Source organism: Sesamum indicum, linkage group LG13 (genome assembly GCF_026168435.1).
Source record: "Sesamum indicum cultivar Baizhima isolate 11 linkage group LG13, ASM2616843v1, whole genome shotgun sequence".
Taxonomy (NCBI): Eukaryota; Viridiplantae; Streptophyta; class Magnoliopsida; order Lamiales; family Pedaliaceae; genus Sesamum; species Sesamum indicum.
Genome location: NC_142669.1, coordinates 17,587,292 through 17,603,713, shown reverse-complemented (window position 1 = coordinate 17,603,713; position 16,422 = coordinate 17,587,292). Strand labels below are relative to the sequence as shown.

The 16,422-nt window shown below is 34.6% G+C and overlaps 3 protein-coding genes across 3 annotated transcripts; all 3 read right to left on the bottom strand.

Moving 5' to 3' along the window:
• Positions 1-387: 387 nt before the first annotated feature.
• Positions 388-1,289, bottom strand: LOC105176382 (Tetratricopeptide repeat (TPR)-like superfamily protein). Its single transcript, XM_011099165.3, has one exon. The coding sequence runs from the start codon at positions 1,116-1,118 to the stop codon at positions 483-485; it is 636 nt and encodes a 211-aa protein (XP_011097467.1). The 5' UTR covers positions 1,119-1,289; the 3' UTR covers positions 388-482.
• Positions 1,290-2,169: 880 nt separating this feature from the next.
• LOC105176381 (receptor-like cytosolic serine/threonine-protein kinase RBK1) lies at positions 2,170-6,332 on the bottom strand. Its single transcript, XM_011099164.3, has 8 exons — positions 6,053-6,332; positions 5,430-5,948; positions 4,414-4,671; positions 3,547-3,701; positions 3,367-3,446; positions 3,152-3,287; positions 2,807-2,956; positions 2,170-2,603 (listed from the first exon to the last, which is right to left on the bottom strand). Exons 1-8 carry the CDS (start codon positions 6,057-6,059, stop codon positions 2,439-2,441), a joined length of 1,470 nt encoding a protein of 489 aa, XP_011097466.1. The 5' UTR covers positions 6,060-6,332; the 3' UTR covers positions 2,170-2,438.
• Positions 6,333-12,274: 5,942 nt separating this feature from the next.
• Positions 12,275-13,203, bottom strand: LOC105176380 (RNA-binding KH domain-containing protein). Its single transcript, XM_011099163.3, has one exon. The coding sequence runs from the start codon at positions 13,113-13,115 to the stop codon at positions 12,426-12,428; it is 690 nt and encodes a 229-aa protein (XP_011097465.1). The 5' UTR covers positions 13,116-13,203; the 3' UTR covers positions 12,275-12,425.
• Between the last annotated feature and the right edge of the window lie 3,219 nt (positions 13,204-16,422).

Sequence of the window (16,422 nt, the reverse complement as noted above, 5' to 3'; positions counted from 1 at the left end):
TTTGAGCTGTTGTAAGCTTCAATAATTAGGACTTGCTAAAAAAAAGTTTAATACTCCGACACCTAAATTAGTAACTATTAAGAGTTAAAAAGAATAGTGAAATGAACCGAGGACTTGTATTTATCCCTTTCCAACATAGGTGGCCTTTTAAACACAACCACGTGTCTTTATTTACGTTTGAGCTCTAGTTGGTCTGAGCCATTTGGGCCTCTCTTATTCGGCAGATTTAAGGTCATTACAAAGGTTTCACATGCTATATTAGAGATAAAAGTTTCCTACATCATTTTATATATTGGTATGATCATATTAGTACCCCTAATAAAGTCAAGTTCGAGCCAATCTGGCTTTTGGTGAATTTATCTTATTACAAAGGCGAAAACAACGAAATTTAAAATAAAAATTAATATATAACTTAAAATTTGTTTACCAAGAAAACAAATATATCTCTAAATAGAAAGGAAATTGAAAACTATTAAGCCCAATTAAGGGCCCAATCGGCCCAAACCGTCTTGGGCCTCTTTCAATTCGGGCTCAATTCTCAGAGCATCCTCAAAAGCCTTCTTCGCCTCTTCTCTCAGGCCCTTAATCTCATAGCACTGGCCCAACAAGCAAAAAGCCCTGGAATTATCCGAGCTCAGCCCGACGGCTTCGATCAGGTCCCCGATCGCCGACTCAACCCGTCTCTTCCGATTCAACCCGAATTGCAGCTCGGCCCGTTTGAACAGTGCGTCCCCCTTTTCTCTGCCCGACAGCATCTTCACCGCCGGAGGCGAAAGCGCCGTATCCAACGACTTGAGGGCTGAGGTCTTGTAACCCATTAGACTCTGGGCCATGGCCTTGAGAATGTGGGCGGCGGGGTCTCGGGGCTCGAGGGCAAGCGCCTTGTCGGCTTCGTTGACGGCGGATTTCGCGAGGTTGAAGACGGTGGATTTGGTTTTCATGGATCGGGCTCGGGAGAGGAACTGGGCTCCCTGGATGAAGTGGCGGTGAGCCTGGTTGCTGGGCCGGGCTTGGGATCGGAGCTTCGAGAAGGCCCTCTTGGGGAGGCTGTGGAGGACGTAGAAGATGCAGAGAGTGAAAATCAGGATGCCTAATTGAACCAGGACATCCTTCTCCATTGCCGGAGAATCGATCGGAATTTCGAGCTGCTCGACTGACGGCGGTGGTTCCAAGGCTGCCGATGCGTTGTGACCGAAAGTCGTCGTCGTTTAACTTCTGAAGGCGATGGGGTACTTAAATCGGGTTTGAACCCATGATCCGCTTGGTGATTCTTGCTCTTTAGTTTATGAAAAAGCGGACAATTTGGCATAATTGAATTTTTTAGTGTAAATTTTATAATATTTTTTATTTCATTTAATTTACACGCTCACATATATAAATATTACATCAAATATTTTACACACCTGATATATATATATGTTAAATAAAATAAAAAATACGATAACATTTGCAATAAAAAATTTAATCCGTAATCGAGTATAGTTTGATTGGAGAAATCAATAATCATTTTATGAATATTTAACATTGATAATAGGTATATTAATATTTAACTATTAAAATTCATATATAATTACAATTGATGTACTACAACAATATAAAATATTATATGAAAATTTGGGACATAAATAAAGATTTATTTCATAAATTAGATTATTATTACGTTTTTGGGTGAAGTTGATTAATGCCCATTTTGTTTGATAGGATGAATACCTAAAAAATTATTCTAATCCTAACATATGTCATGTTTAATAAATTTGTTTTTTTTAAAACTATTTATAAGTTTTTCTTAACTAAAAAGATTTTGATTTATATGTAATATGCTTGAATATATATACACTATTAAGGAAAATAAAAATATTATTCTAAAATTGATTTAACAAAAGATAGTTACACTCTTTTCTTGAGTTTGCATCCTTTGGGCTATCATGAATTACTTAAAAGTTTTCAATGTTTATGCCCACATAAATAACATAATATGATATATAGATAATTGTGTGGTAGGCATGTTTTTAAAAATAAAAGATATAGGATATAATGATCCATGCATAAGCGTGGCACAGATTCAAACCCTAATATGTACATCTCTACGTGCGTTTTAGACCTCTAATTCCATTCTATTAACACTCCTAATCATGCAAATTCTGAGAAAAACAACAACACCACCAAAAATAGAAAAGGTATAAATACTAATCCTTTTCCGTATATACTCTATTGTTCATTCATAGTACCACTTGTTTTGTGTTTTTTCCTCAGCTGCGCTTTCATATTAGATAAAGAGAAAATATTGACAAAACGTATAACACTGAGGACTCTTCCATCATAGCCTTTGCAAAATCGAAATTATTAAGAAATTTAATCCATCTTCAGATTGCAGTTGCTAGGACGGTTGGTTCAGAGCCTCCGGAGTAAGCTTATCTCGATTCTTGGAGGCGAAATGGTTACTCCATAATTAGCTCCTTATGGCGATTCAAGTCGTTTAAGTATGTCGTAGACGTGTAGTCCTCTAAGTCGCATGACTCCCAAAGAAGTGCTTTCATGCCCATCGACTTTTGTTTATTCTTCATGTCTAAGGGTTCGTGCTCGCCCTTTAACACCTGAACAACCTGCACAAGCATGAGTTTGAGGAATGAGGGCTCGAGTTTCCAAGTGCTTTCTTCATAAGATCTGAAGCTCATTCAAACTTCAAAATCAAGCTTAAACCTAACTGAAACTCGATAAACATTCAAACATGTCTGAACTCTCACCATCATGGTCAGTTACATTTGTTTGTTCACAATTGAAAACCTTATAAGGTATTGAGTAGTACCCGGGGCATGTTGGGACGCATGTTGGGCAAGTGATGTATGCATATGAAAGCTGCAAACATGGCACGCTTCATTTCTATAACGCTGTAGTTTTCCCCTAACCGAGGATCTGCAACTTCTTTGATGTTGTTCTGCTCCAGGAGCGGTTTTGCCTGTGAATGCAGGTGCAAATGAAGCATTAGAACGAGGAGTTCATGTCCGGTCGCTTGTAAAACCATGTAGACAAGTGAAAATCAGCATGCAGTTTGCAGATGGGCTATTAAATAAACGTCCATCTTTGCACTCTTTTATTGATAGTATGGTATGTCTGCAGAAATTCTGTCAATCAAGGGTGAACAGAATCGTACCCACATCACAAGGCTTTGTTGGCTTGAATCAACTGCTCGACGGCCGGTTATGAGCTCGAGCAGTAGGACACCAAAAGCAAACACATCAGTCTTCTCGTGAACTATCCCATGCATGAAATACTCCGGAGCCATGTACCTGATGGGAAACATCATCAAACATAAAGTGTGGACTTTAGCAGCACAAAGTAGAGCAAACAAAGCCAAGATGATATTACCCGAAAGTGCCTTCAATTGGAGAAACAACATGGTGAAGCCATTTCTCTGGAAGCCATTTTGCCAGTCCAAAATCGGATATCTGCATAACATAGAACGAGCAGCAAGATTCATAAGTGTCCCCGTCAAGACACAATACTGTGTACAAACGAGACAATATCAGACGATGTAAAAGAAAGAACCTGAGCATCATAATCTTCTGAGAGTAATATGTTTGAGGCTGTTATGTCTCTGTGAATTATACGCCTTTGGCAGTCGCAATGCAGATACTTCAGTCCCTCAGCAATCCCTAAAGCCACCTTATACCGCAGGTTCCAATCCAAACTCTCTCCAGAACCTGTAATACTGAATATCTTCATTAGATAGAAACCACAAAAAACAAGTATTTTTCTGTTTTTTTATTGGATGGATTATGAGGTTCTTCTAGGTTTAGCATTATTACAAACACCGTCTCGTTGTTTGAAAAATTACCAATATCCTTTTATTTAATGGTTGTCTAATAACTAGCCCAATTCGATAGTCTCCGTAAAGTTTCCATCAACTTTTTGTGGTGAACGGATCAAAATACCCTTATGGACTAAGTGGATAGATTTTTTTACAATTTTTATGCATTTTCATTTTTTGAAAAAGTAAAGTAAGGGCAAAGTTGACAATTCCAGAGCTCCATTCGAGGACTACACAATTTCATCAAATATTAGGAGGTATATGTAATTTTTCAAACAAAAAGTGAGTATTCCTAAATATGCCAAATCTCAGGGGAGTCTGTTGTAATTTATCCTTTTTTTTTTTTTTTTTTCTTTTCTACTCATGTGATGTTTCCTAAGAGTCCAGTTCTGATTTCTGGAGTTAACTATGTATCCTTCTTAGCCAAATGTCTAATCAAGAATCTTCTTAGACTACATTTGGATGGAATGACTAGGATCCGGGAGCTCTAACACAATGTGTTTGTTGTTGTGGATACGAACCCGTTAACCTCAAATCTATCAATCCAAAATAATCGTAGTAAAAATGGAGGATACATGTAGCAGAAATGCAGGTAAACACATCACCATGTAGTACAGTTCCCAGGCTTCCATGTGGAGAAAATTGGAGGACAAGGTGCAAACCACCATCGGAACTGAAGCCGATCAACTTAGCCGTATTTGGATGATCAATGTGAGCAATGATCCCAAGCTCGGTCAAGAAATCACCGACTCTGTCCTCGTTCTTCTTTTCTTCCTTTGTTATTTTCTTCACAGCTACGACGTGACCATCCGGCAAGAACCCTTTATATACTTCGGCATGCCCACCTTTCCCAAGCAACTTATCTGACCAAAATTTCATTGAACAGTTAACAGAGAAACCACAAAGTTAGCTGGAAACTTATCAGACACTTGCTTCTATCTGTACAAAACAAATACTTTAACATCATTCAATTGCAGCCAACTAGACATGGTTATAAATTCCGCAATTAGTGAAACTTTTCGGTCCATTTAATATCATTGGATCCACGAAGATGTAATTCAGTAATCAGACTCGTTAAAACTCGATATGCATCTCTTAATGAAAACAACAACTACGCTTTTTTTTTTCTTTTCCAGACAAGGACACTTGAACTGCAAAAACTTGTGAACTTTGATCAAACAAGATTGATTTACATGTGAATACTATAAGAAAAGTGTATAAAACTCAAACATTAACCACACACATTAATCTAATCATATTTTCAACCAAACATGATGTCCCACCATTTTCTTGCAAAGTTACTCAAATTCATATGTGGTAAGACACTAGATTTATTTTTTTCCATTTTCTTTCCCTTTGATCAATACGAAGGAACGGAACGACCCTTAGCAACCTCTTGAACTGAATCCCCCCCCCCCTCGAGAATAAGACAGAACATCCTAATACAACACAAAAACACGAATGTCCCACAAAAAGCTCCCAACCAAGAAGTGGAAATTCATGAATTATGTTGTCCAACTCTTCAGAAACACAGAACAAACACAGTCAAAAGCTACCAAGAAATCAATCATCATGTGAAAAAGGAAAAAACACAAAGGAAACAGATGATCAAAGTTATTACCGGAACTAAAATTATCAGTAGCTTGTTTAAGTTCGGCATAAGTAAAGTTCCTCCAAGATGGCTTAGGCACGACAAGCTCATCACAATCAATGGACTCCTCGGAGCTGTTATTCCTCCCCAACTTCCTCTTAAACGCCTTCTTCGAAATGTCGTAACCGATAATCGGAATACTCGTGATACTCATCGCAGACCTCCGCTTTATCTGACCAAACAGTTTTTTCAGATGTACAGCCCCATAATTCATGTCCAATGCAATCCCTCTTTCCGCCGCCAAATTGCTGGTGCTGTCGTCAATGCTGCTCGGGTCCGAGTCCGAACCCGGCACGGGTATCTCCAAAACACCCCTCGGAGACGATTCATCCACAGTCCCACACGACACGGACTCTGCTGCCTTGTTTTCGACATCATTCGCGGGCTCTGTTTCTTGGGTTTCTTTTTCAGCAGCCTCCTCCTCCTCCGACACCTCCTTCCCTTTGTCCATAAGGATTTCTGTCCCAACCTCTTTAACTGTCTCACCTCCTAAGATTACATACATTGTAAGAAGCTCATAAAAATTGTAAGATTATGCATACAGAAAACAATTCAAACACACGCGCACACACAGTGGTAATACACAAGCTTACCTTCCATGATTATGGTAAGGGGATGGTCTCAACTCAATCAGAAAAAAAAGATCCCGGAAAAAATAAAAGAAAAAAAAATTCAAAATGGAAGGTATTATTTACATTTGAGCGGAGATTTCAATTCCCTCTCCTGTCCTGCAAGAACAGAGGAGAGAGAAACAGAGAGAGAGAAAGAGAAGGAAGAAGAGGGAAGAGAAATGGTATATCTTCTCCAATAAAGGTTGATGATATTCTTAGAAGAAGAGAACAGGGCTTAGCTTGATTTGTGGTGAAGCCAATAACTGCTATATTTATACACTTTCTCCAATGTATTATTATTCCATTTCTGTAACTTCTCTTCAATTTGATCCAAAATATGATTACCTGTCTGAAACAGTGTTATTGTCGTGTAATCAAATCCTGACCGTCCATCATCTACCTCGCCATTCTTGGCGGGACTACCGCTTGTACCGTCAGAAAAAAGCCATGAGGCATAACGAACACAACTACCAAGGGCATTTTCGGTATTCATCCATTCTCTTTTTTGCCCCATTTTTTGATTTTGTAAATAATAGGATAATAAAACCTTATTTAAATAGAAAAAATAAAATTTTATAGTATTTATTAAAGCTCGACCCATTAGAATTTTAATTTTTGGTTTACATAATGTTTAATGACTTAAATATTCTTTCTTTATAAAAAAATGGATAATTAGGCCGTTTTATTTTTCGATTTAGTTTAATATCTATGTAGTTTAAAAAGTTACGCCTAATACATTTCACATTTGTTTTTGGCCAAAAAATAAATCACTCTATTAGTAAAATTCATGAAATTTGCTAACATCAACAAGAAAAGTTAAATGAAATTTATATTTACCCTGCTTGACTTATAGATTTATAGGTCAAACAATATATTTAACCAGACTACATTTAAAAGGGTGAAAAAATTTACCTTCCCGCATACATTAGTATGTAAAAATGTATAAAGGTAGTCTGGTCAGAAATTTTTTTTTTTTACCTGCAATAAGTCTATACTACTCTACATGCATGGATATGATACTAATTGATATAGGCAAATGCCACACATGGTTATAGATGATGAGCTTTAGTGACTTATAAGCATCAAAGTCTCATCTCCTTAGTGAAGCAATCTTTTCAGGATAAAATCATAAAATTCAAATAAAACTCGAGTGGGTAACAACTCGAGCAATGGATTACTTATTGAATCACAAACCACATCATTTGACAACTTTTGTAGGAATGAGGCTATGTATCCAACCCAATCCCCTCGCCTATAGGGACTGATGGTGTAGACAAACATCCTATATCAATTGCAAACGAGAAGTTTGAATGGTTTATAAGCCTTAAAACCTAATCTCTCTGGTGAGACGCCTTTTTAGACAAAATAGCGAGAGATAATGCAAATTTAAGATGAATGATACTTCACGCAACTTAAAGAGTGCTTGCGAATACTTTGAAATAACGTTTTTCACTTCCTGTGTCCAAAAAGAGTACTTTTGAAGTATTTGAGATGCCAACCTCTATTTTTGAAACTGTTAATAAAAGTGTTTTTAGAATAAAAGTTGGAACCACTTTTGAAACAAAAGGAACATTCCATGGTGATTAATTTTCTTTAATTAAAAATGATAATTTGTGGCACACCATATGAATTTGCAAATTCTATAACGTTATAAAATACTTATTATTTAATAATTATAGTATATATAGAATAATAAATTTATAAAAAAAATATAATGACAAAAAAAGATGCATGAAAAATTAAAAAAAACAAAAATAAAATAACTACCAAAGAATTAGAAATTAAATTAATGAATAAAAAATAAATTAAGTAAAAAACATACAAAAAATAAGAGAGACACGACAAAGCTTTATAGTATAAATTGTTAATAATTAGGTTGAAATATATTTTCAGATACTTCATAGTATTCGTCTACCCACTTAAATTTTTCACTAGGCTAATTCTCTCAACAGCTGCATAATAAAACTAGCTTCATTTATCTCTGCAAGAAACCCGACATGCACACTACCTGTTTGCTGTTATTTTTCTGACAAAACAGTGTATTATTATTGTTGTAGTGTCTCATCATAATTATGTGTACTTTGGTCTATATGGACTGCAGTTTGATAAATACTATACGAAAATTTCAGGACTCGCTCAAATGACACCGTCATGTGCGATCCTTACATACAAACATCAAACCCTTGTCTGTATATCTAACGAGCTGTTGATAGTGATGATCATAGTGTGATTTCGATTTTTTCTTTCTGTTTCTTTTTTGTTTTTGAAAAAAAAAAAATCAGCTTCTACAAATTTGAAATCAAAATGTAAATGTTTATATAGACAAAATCGTCTTAATTTTGTTGATAAGGTCTTAAATATTGTTTGCAATTGTTTTTAAAGGGTTAAATGCAGGCACCTCGAGCTCGACGTATGGGTCATTTGCACTTTGTTCTTCGATCGTTAAAAAAAAAAAAAAAACTCTCCAACCCAATTTTTTAATTTGTTGCATTTTGTACTTTTGGGGGAATAAAAATCAAATATTCAATCTGCATGTGGTCACGTGCTTAAGGATGATTTTGTGTTGGGTGAAATTGTAAGGATTAAACGTATATGTATAATCTGCAGACAAACCTCTTCACATTACAAGCTAAATATAATGTTAATATGCACATATATATGATGGTGGCGCCGACATAAATACACATGAATTTGTCTTATTTACTTTTCTTTGGTTTGATTTTACATCTTTTTTACAGTATGAGTGTATTTGGTATTATTGTGAAGTTGCGCGTTTTCTTTTTTTTTTTTCATCCGTGTTGTTGAGTTCAATTTTTTCATCTGGTTTGGTGAGTTTTTCTTGTTTTCTCATGAGAGTTCTTTCCAGTTTTTGTAATGTTATGTTGATTTTGTAATTGTGTTGAAAATTTTTATTTCTGAATTGAAGTTTAAATTTTTTTTTTGTTAGGTTTGGGGTTTCACACACCTGATCTTGCAGGAGGTTCATTTCCTTTTGGGTTTGATTTTGGTTGTGATATGAAGTCGTTTATCGCAAATGAGGCAATGAATTTTGTGGAACTTCTCTCCATCGTTTTCTAAATTTTAAATTAATCTTGTTTTTTTTAAAAAGTTGGGCGCCAAAATGCAAATGACTTTGTACGTTGGAGGCTATCTGTGTTTAACCCTTATAATTTTATCTAACATAAAATCGCCAACAGGCGCGTTGAACACACGCAAATGAAATATTCCGTCATTATTCTCCATAAAGTGCAAAGTGCAATAAAATTAAAAGGTTAGATGGAAGAGTGTACAAAATAAGAGGTATTTATAATTATGTGAAATTTGAGTAGAGCACGTTGTAATTTTGCGTTTTAAATTATTTTTAGTAACAATATGATGAAATTTTAAATTCATTTAATATAGAAAACATTTGATATTAGAAAATATTTGAATTTTGGCAATAATTCAATGGGATAGGGTGAATGAATGGGCTGAAACCTTCAGAGGGTCATAAATTGATAAGAAAGAACCATTGTGGTGATTGTTAATGATCTGAGAGAGATGAATGGACAATTGCAGCAGCCCTTTGACAGGGCAACCTATCACTGAACCCAGACCACAACTGATGTAGTAGGTCCAATCTCTCAAAGCAAGCATTAGTCTTCAGCATGCACCTGCCCCTGCCCCTGCCCATTAAACTTGAAAACACCACACCACACCACATCATCATAATAATATGGTTCCGTCTCTGTTCCTCACCACATGCATGCCCACCAACTGTTCATTTTTTGTATTATTGCTCAAGAAATTTACTGTTGTCTATTAATGGTGTCAACAGGTAGTGTAACACCCTATCTAGATCTATAGATTAATTTTGTGATTTGGGTCCAAATCTAATAAATATTGTTAGATCTAAATCCAAACCCAAATCCATTAAAAAAAATATAAATTAAGTTTGAGTTGAATCTCTACCTATCAATATCCATGAGTTTACGTACTCAATTTCGACCCAAATTAATTTTTCTTTGCTATTCAATTGAATTATTATTTATCGATCAACCTTCAAGTGAACAAATCTAGAAAACATAAGACATTATAGCATTAGAACAAATCTTGAAAACATAAGACATTATAGCATTATTTATCGTGTACTATTTTCTTAAAATTATTTTGTAAACGGTATAATAAATGATATATTATTTAAAAAATTCTAAACAAAAATTATTTGTGAATCAGTCTTTATAGTTCTGAATTTATTGATAAATGATGGGTAAAAATGGAAAGCTAAAAAAAAAGAAATTTAAATTAATTATTATGATTTGCATAAAAAATGAGTCGAAAAAACAAAAAAAGAAAAAAAGATTGGATCTAAGTCTAATCGGGTCTAAAGACCCATGAGGATTTAGGTCTAAAGACCCATGAGGTTTGATACCCATTGGTTTTGAGTGAGTTTCAATGAGTTGTGTAGGATTTAGGTCTACATTAATTTCTTTGTCTTTGTTAGGTCTGGATTTGAATAAAATAAAACCCTACCCATGCTTGTTGTTGAACATGTAATTCTATAATGTGGACTAGATGTTATAAAATGGAGGTGAAACTCAACCATGTTTGCAGTCTACACCTTCAGCACATTAACGTCCAGGCCATCGCTCTTCTGCCCGCACATACTCACATAGAGACCAAAGACCAATGAATTTGTACTTGCACATGCGATTAGTTCAAACTCAGATTGAATAGCTAATCTAAAGTACACACCAAAATTGTCCAGACAGTTTCAGACTAAAATATTTTGCATGTTGATTGCTACTCGTATCGAACAAGCTTGTGTCCGAAGAATTAAAGGGCACTTGCGTTGCAACTATGTTAATATGATAAGTAAGCTACCTGAAGTTTAAGGCAGTAGTTCATAAGGATAATTATGTACTTCATTTAGATGGTGCACTCGGTGTCGTGGTGCAAAGAGTGCAGCAGATTTTGACAGATAGCTTCGCACAAAACACCGTATGCAGGATCAACCTCCTCCCAACTTCTAATAACCAACTCCCCACCTCCTTTGAGAAAAGAAGAAATCTACACAAAAGAAAAAGAATAAAAGATGGGAAAAGGGTAATAAATTACGGGCAAAAGGAACCAGCAGTCCTGTTTTCCAGGTCAGGAACTAGATCAAGATCAAAAGGAATTTAACAACAAAGTTAATTAGCAATTTGGTAACTGCTGAATATTGAACCATTATTATCAAATTTTAAGGCTGGCTACATTATTAACACTCGAAATTCGACAAAGATCAAAATTTGCAACTCCAGCATAGGCTAATGGCTAATCTAGATAATAAACAAAGCTCTTCAGCATCAGAACTAAGGAAGTATCATTAAAAAGATATATTATCAATCTGCTTTGTTATTGCAACTACAGTACAACATTGCCGGCTTTACGTATTGATGTTGCAAAACTTCAACCTACAAATTGGTTACATTCTGTGTAAGTTCTTGTGAGTTTATTAATATATCCACAGTCAAACAAAACTATGAATCATCCCAACCTTAAAAAGAGGGACTATAAGAAGTGCAATGGAAATGGACAATAAAAGAATTACAAACAACCAATACTTCACAGCTAGAACCATTTAAGGGGGCCTCAAGATCCAAACAGAGTCTATTGATCTTAAGCTTATGCTGTGTGCAGATTAGAGGAAAAGAAGGGGTGTTCAGAACGAAAGTAAAGTCTGAAGTTCAAAAGCGATACAGAAAGGATAGAAAGATTCTAACTTCATGCATTTACATGAGAGAGAAAACAAAGTTTCCTACAACAAATTACACGTCCATTATTCACCTAAGCACGTAATACTTCCCACATTTTGTCGGTAAGTAAGGTCAGGCGCACTGTTCCTTCCATCAAAAGAAAGATGGTCAATTGCAAAACAATCATTTAATTGGCTCACCTCATTGTGAGTTGGCCACAGACAAGACAAATATACAAAGCTCCTATGAAGAACATAGTTCAGTTACCAAGAACTACTTTAGTAATGCAAGAAATTTACCTTGTTAAAGCTCTACAACAAAGATACAAGTATCTGAGGAAAATCAACATATTCCAATAAACTAACTTTGATACTTACACAAACTGAATCAGGCTGAAACAGCCAGCACCAATAACGGTAAGTCTATAGACCAGACAGAAACAGGTATGCAGGCACTTATCACCAGTAGAGAAATTGAAACATAAGTATACAGATAAAAGTAAATTCATAACAAGAAGCCTTTCCACATCAAATTTGTATTAATAGACGCGCCCAAAAATTTCAATAGCCCATCAGACTCAAATACCTCAGAATACCCATATCATATTAGACAAAAATGATTAAACAGATAGAAAAGACTCAAAACGTTTCAGCAAGGCGGGCCGTCACTGCTCTAAGCTTTGAATAAACTTTAGAAGCAGGTGAACCTAAAATTAAGCTGCAGAGAGAGTCCCTAGCGACTTTGATGTTTGCAAACGACCCAAGTATATGAATCTTTGTGTCTGCAATAACAATTCTTGTCCTAGTTGCGTTCTCAATCGCAAATTTTGTCCTCCCTCCCTTCCCACTTAACCGCCCAATTGCCCTCGACAAGTGCTCCCCTCTCAACGTCTTCACATCTTTAATCTCAAAAGACTCCACGTAAAGCTCTTCCATTCGGAGCAACGCCACAGCGTCAACCACGTCGAAGCCCAGCATGAAGGCGTGCACGAAATCGGCACACTTCTGGAGGTTGCTGACGTCGGGTGTGTCCGATCGGGTCTTAAGCTCAACCCTGCGGGCCTTGAGGTTCATACGGATATCAATTTTCATTTCCTCATAAATCGGAGTGTAGATTTCGAGCCAGGATTTCTTCAATGGAGTGAAGCGGTGTTGGGGAACAGGCATTTTGCGGAATTGGATTTCCCCATCGGAGATTTCATGCGCCTTTGCGGGTTTAAAATTCGGTTTTTGGGCGAACAGACCAGGCTTTTGCTGCGCTGGAGCGGCAGTGGCATCAACCTCCATGCCAGCGGCGGCGGCGACGCTGTTGGCTGCGTAATTTTGCATGGTGTCTGTTTTCTCTATGACGCGTCTCCGAGGGCAGTGAACCTGAAAACCCTTATTTGATTGCGTATAAAAGAGCTAGGGTTTAGGTCTTTGAGATTTAAGTGAACCACATATATCGCAGAATCCATTGGGCCTGGGCCTCTGAGTCAGGCCCAAGTTTATTATGCATAAACCTTTCCCTGTGCCCAATGTTCAGGTCCAATTAGATTTAAATCCAAATCTATTAAATTAAATTACGGGCAAATTACAATTTAATTATAACTATTTTGCACTTTGTCATTTATATTTATTTTTTGTCAATTTAAAACTTTGATTTCATGAAATTTTCACTCTACCGTACATGAAAGTTTTTTCAATCGATTCTTCTATCGAAAAAACAACACATGCCAATAGGCCAATTAGTTAGGTCTAATAGGCCAAGCCAAAATCTTGATTTCTCACTCTCATGACAATGTATGTGTACAAAAACAATGAACCTTGACCTTAGATTTTATTATACTTTTGATCCTTTATAGATTTGTTCACACGACACATGCTTGTAAGATGATATCTCGTTTCACGAATATTGATGTAAAGACAGGAGGAAAAACGACTACAGGGCGTTCGACTGACTTATTTGGAATATCTTATAAGATGTTTTTAAAAGCTGAATGATTGCTGGATTTTATTTTAAATATAAGTTCTTAAAGTGTTTGGATAGATAAGATATCAGAGTATATATACAAGATATTATAAAGTGTTTAGCATAATAAACTCTTTATACTGTAATAATGACTGGAATAAAAAATGATAAAAAAAAATTTCTAAACTTATAAACTTTCAAATATTTTATAAAATATTTAGACAAATTCATAAATTCAGCCAAACATCCTCTAGTCAAAGTGCAACAACTCATGTACGAAACTTGCCACCCAACATGATAAAAATTTATAAGTTAGTTGCATCAAAATAAAGAGAGATCAAAGTCAAGTATTTATTGTTTGTGGCGATAATAATTATTTTTTCGCGGTGAAATTACAATTAAAACATAACACCTTACCTTTGGCTTCCAATTTAAATTTACAATTTAAGTAATTAATTTTGAGTGTTAATTTATCATTCACCAAAAATTGATTTTGGAAGATCATTTGGACTTAAAATAACTCAAAGTACGTATAATCTATTTATTTAAGTGGGACCCACTTAAATTATTTTTAAAAAGTTAGGTAAAAGTCAATTTCTTTTTTTAAATCAATTTCTATAACGATTTTGTTTTGAAGAAAAAATATATGAAACTTAACAATTCTGATTTAAATCTTTAGCTCTTTCTCATTGACAAAAAATGCACGTGGTCATTAGGGCCTTTATATTTTTGGTCTCATAATTCAAAAAGTAATATTTTTTGGTCCCATGAACTTAATGACCACATGCTAAGCATCATTGCCGTTAAATATCTGAAGAAAAGTGCCGTGAGACAAAAAAAATATATTATTTTTTAAAAATTATAAACCCAAATGTGATAATTACGTAACCAATAAATTTGAAAACGAAAAGAGTCGAAAGACCCTGTATGACAGGACAAAATACTATTACTTCTATATAAATAGGTACATATATAATATAAGAATTGTGAATCTTGAAATAGTTCAATCAGAATTCATCAATTCATATGACAAGACGTAATTCTACTAGATTTATTATGTCGATTATTGAAATTGAGACATCATGACACCAACTTGTTCCATACACAACATTAATTTTTCATAGTTTCCTCAATTTATACCATGGCTGTGGTTGCCCTAACTATCATGTCCTAATTTTCTCCTTAATTATTTCTTTCTTTTTCCTTAATTAATTATTGATTGGGACAATCTTATAATGAGTCCGTACATATATATCGTATTGGGTTCAGATTGTACGACCCCAAGGCTGATCCAAATTTAATCAAGACATTAATTGATATGATCAAAATCTTTATGCACGCATGCACCACAAGAAATACAACATATTACCCATGATTAAAAGTTAATAATCGTAGCAAAAAAATTTTTATCACGGCCGTTCAACGGTTATTGACCGCGATTTTTACGAGTGTGAATAATATACTTGTAACGACTCAAGTCATATAGTGAATAAGTTAATTTTTTGCATCAATTTTTGTTTAATCATGATAAATTATAATTATTTACCGCGACTTGTTCGTATCCACTAAAATCATAGTCGATAATAATTCTTTTTTATTAGTGATATCATTTTGAGAGACCTAAATGTTGTCCCCACATCACTTACAAAACCAATGTTTTTTTTCCCCAAGAAATTAATAATTGATGGTTGTGTACATCATAGTGTTTAATTATTATAGGAATTAGTACGTAATGTAATATATCTATCAACAATTAAAAAAAATCATAAAGAATCTTGAAATCTCAATCTAAAAGATTAGGAAAACTACATTTCAACAGCATTGAAAGGTTTGTGTTGATGCAAGATCAAGATCTTGAAAACTACTATTCGATGCTCCTCATTTAATCTTTCCACCTTCATCACCAAATGTCATAAGTTCGTAACAAACAAGAGAACGAGAATTAATTAATCTTAAATGATAAGAACTAATTCATTTTCCTCATAAACCATAGTAAAGTACATAATTTAAAATGATCTTATTTATAAAAAATAAAACACTAAAAGTGGTCACCGAACCTATTGTTTTGGAACCCAAATGGCAAGTGAAGTAATTTGGGAGTTAATGAGGTTTTTCTTTTTTTTTTTTTTTTTTTTTTGTCTTTCGATGTAATAACTCTATTTTACGTCTTAAAACCTTAGGTCCAACATATTAGGCTTGTCAATTAGTATGCAATACCTAGACCTAAAGCCATTTTGATAGTTATGACCCGTATCAGTACCTAATATATATATTTGTTTATATATTAGATCCAAACTTGAACACATATCTATGGTAATAACTTTATTTTGTTTCGGTAGAGCCTACACTCTAAAATACCAGGGGTAAAATTTTAATGTGCAAAAATGCTGCTTTATTCGTTAATTTAAAATTAGTGAATTTATAAACTTTTGCTAATTATCAATATAACTATTTATACACTCATATTCAAAATAATTATTTTGTACTTAATTAATTTATACAAATGTATTATTAATTTATAAATATTATTGTACAATAAACTTTTCAAATTGGTTGAATATATTTAACAACACAGGGCATTAATGTGAATATATCATATTATTAGTAGTTAAGGGTTTTTTTGTCAATTTTTATTTAATTTAAAGGATTATTCAAAGATAACATACTTCAGGGGTGCAAAATATA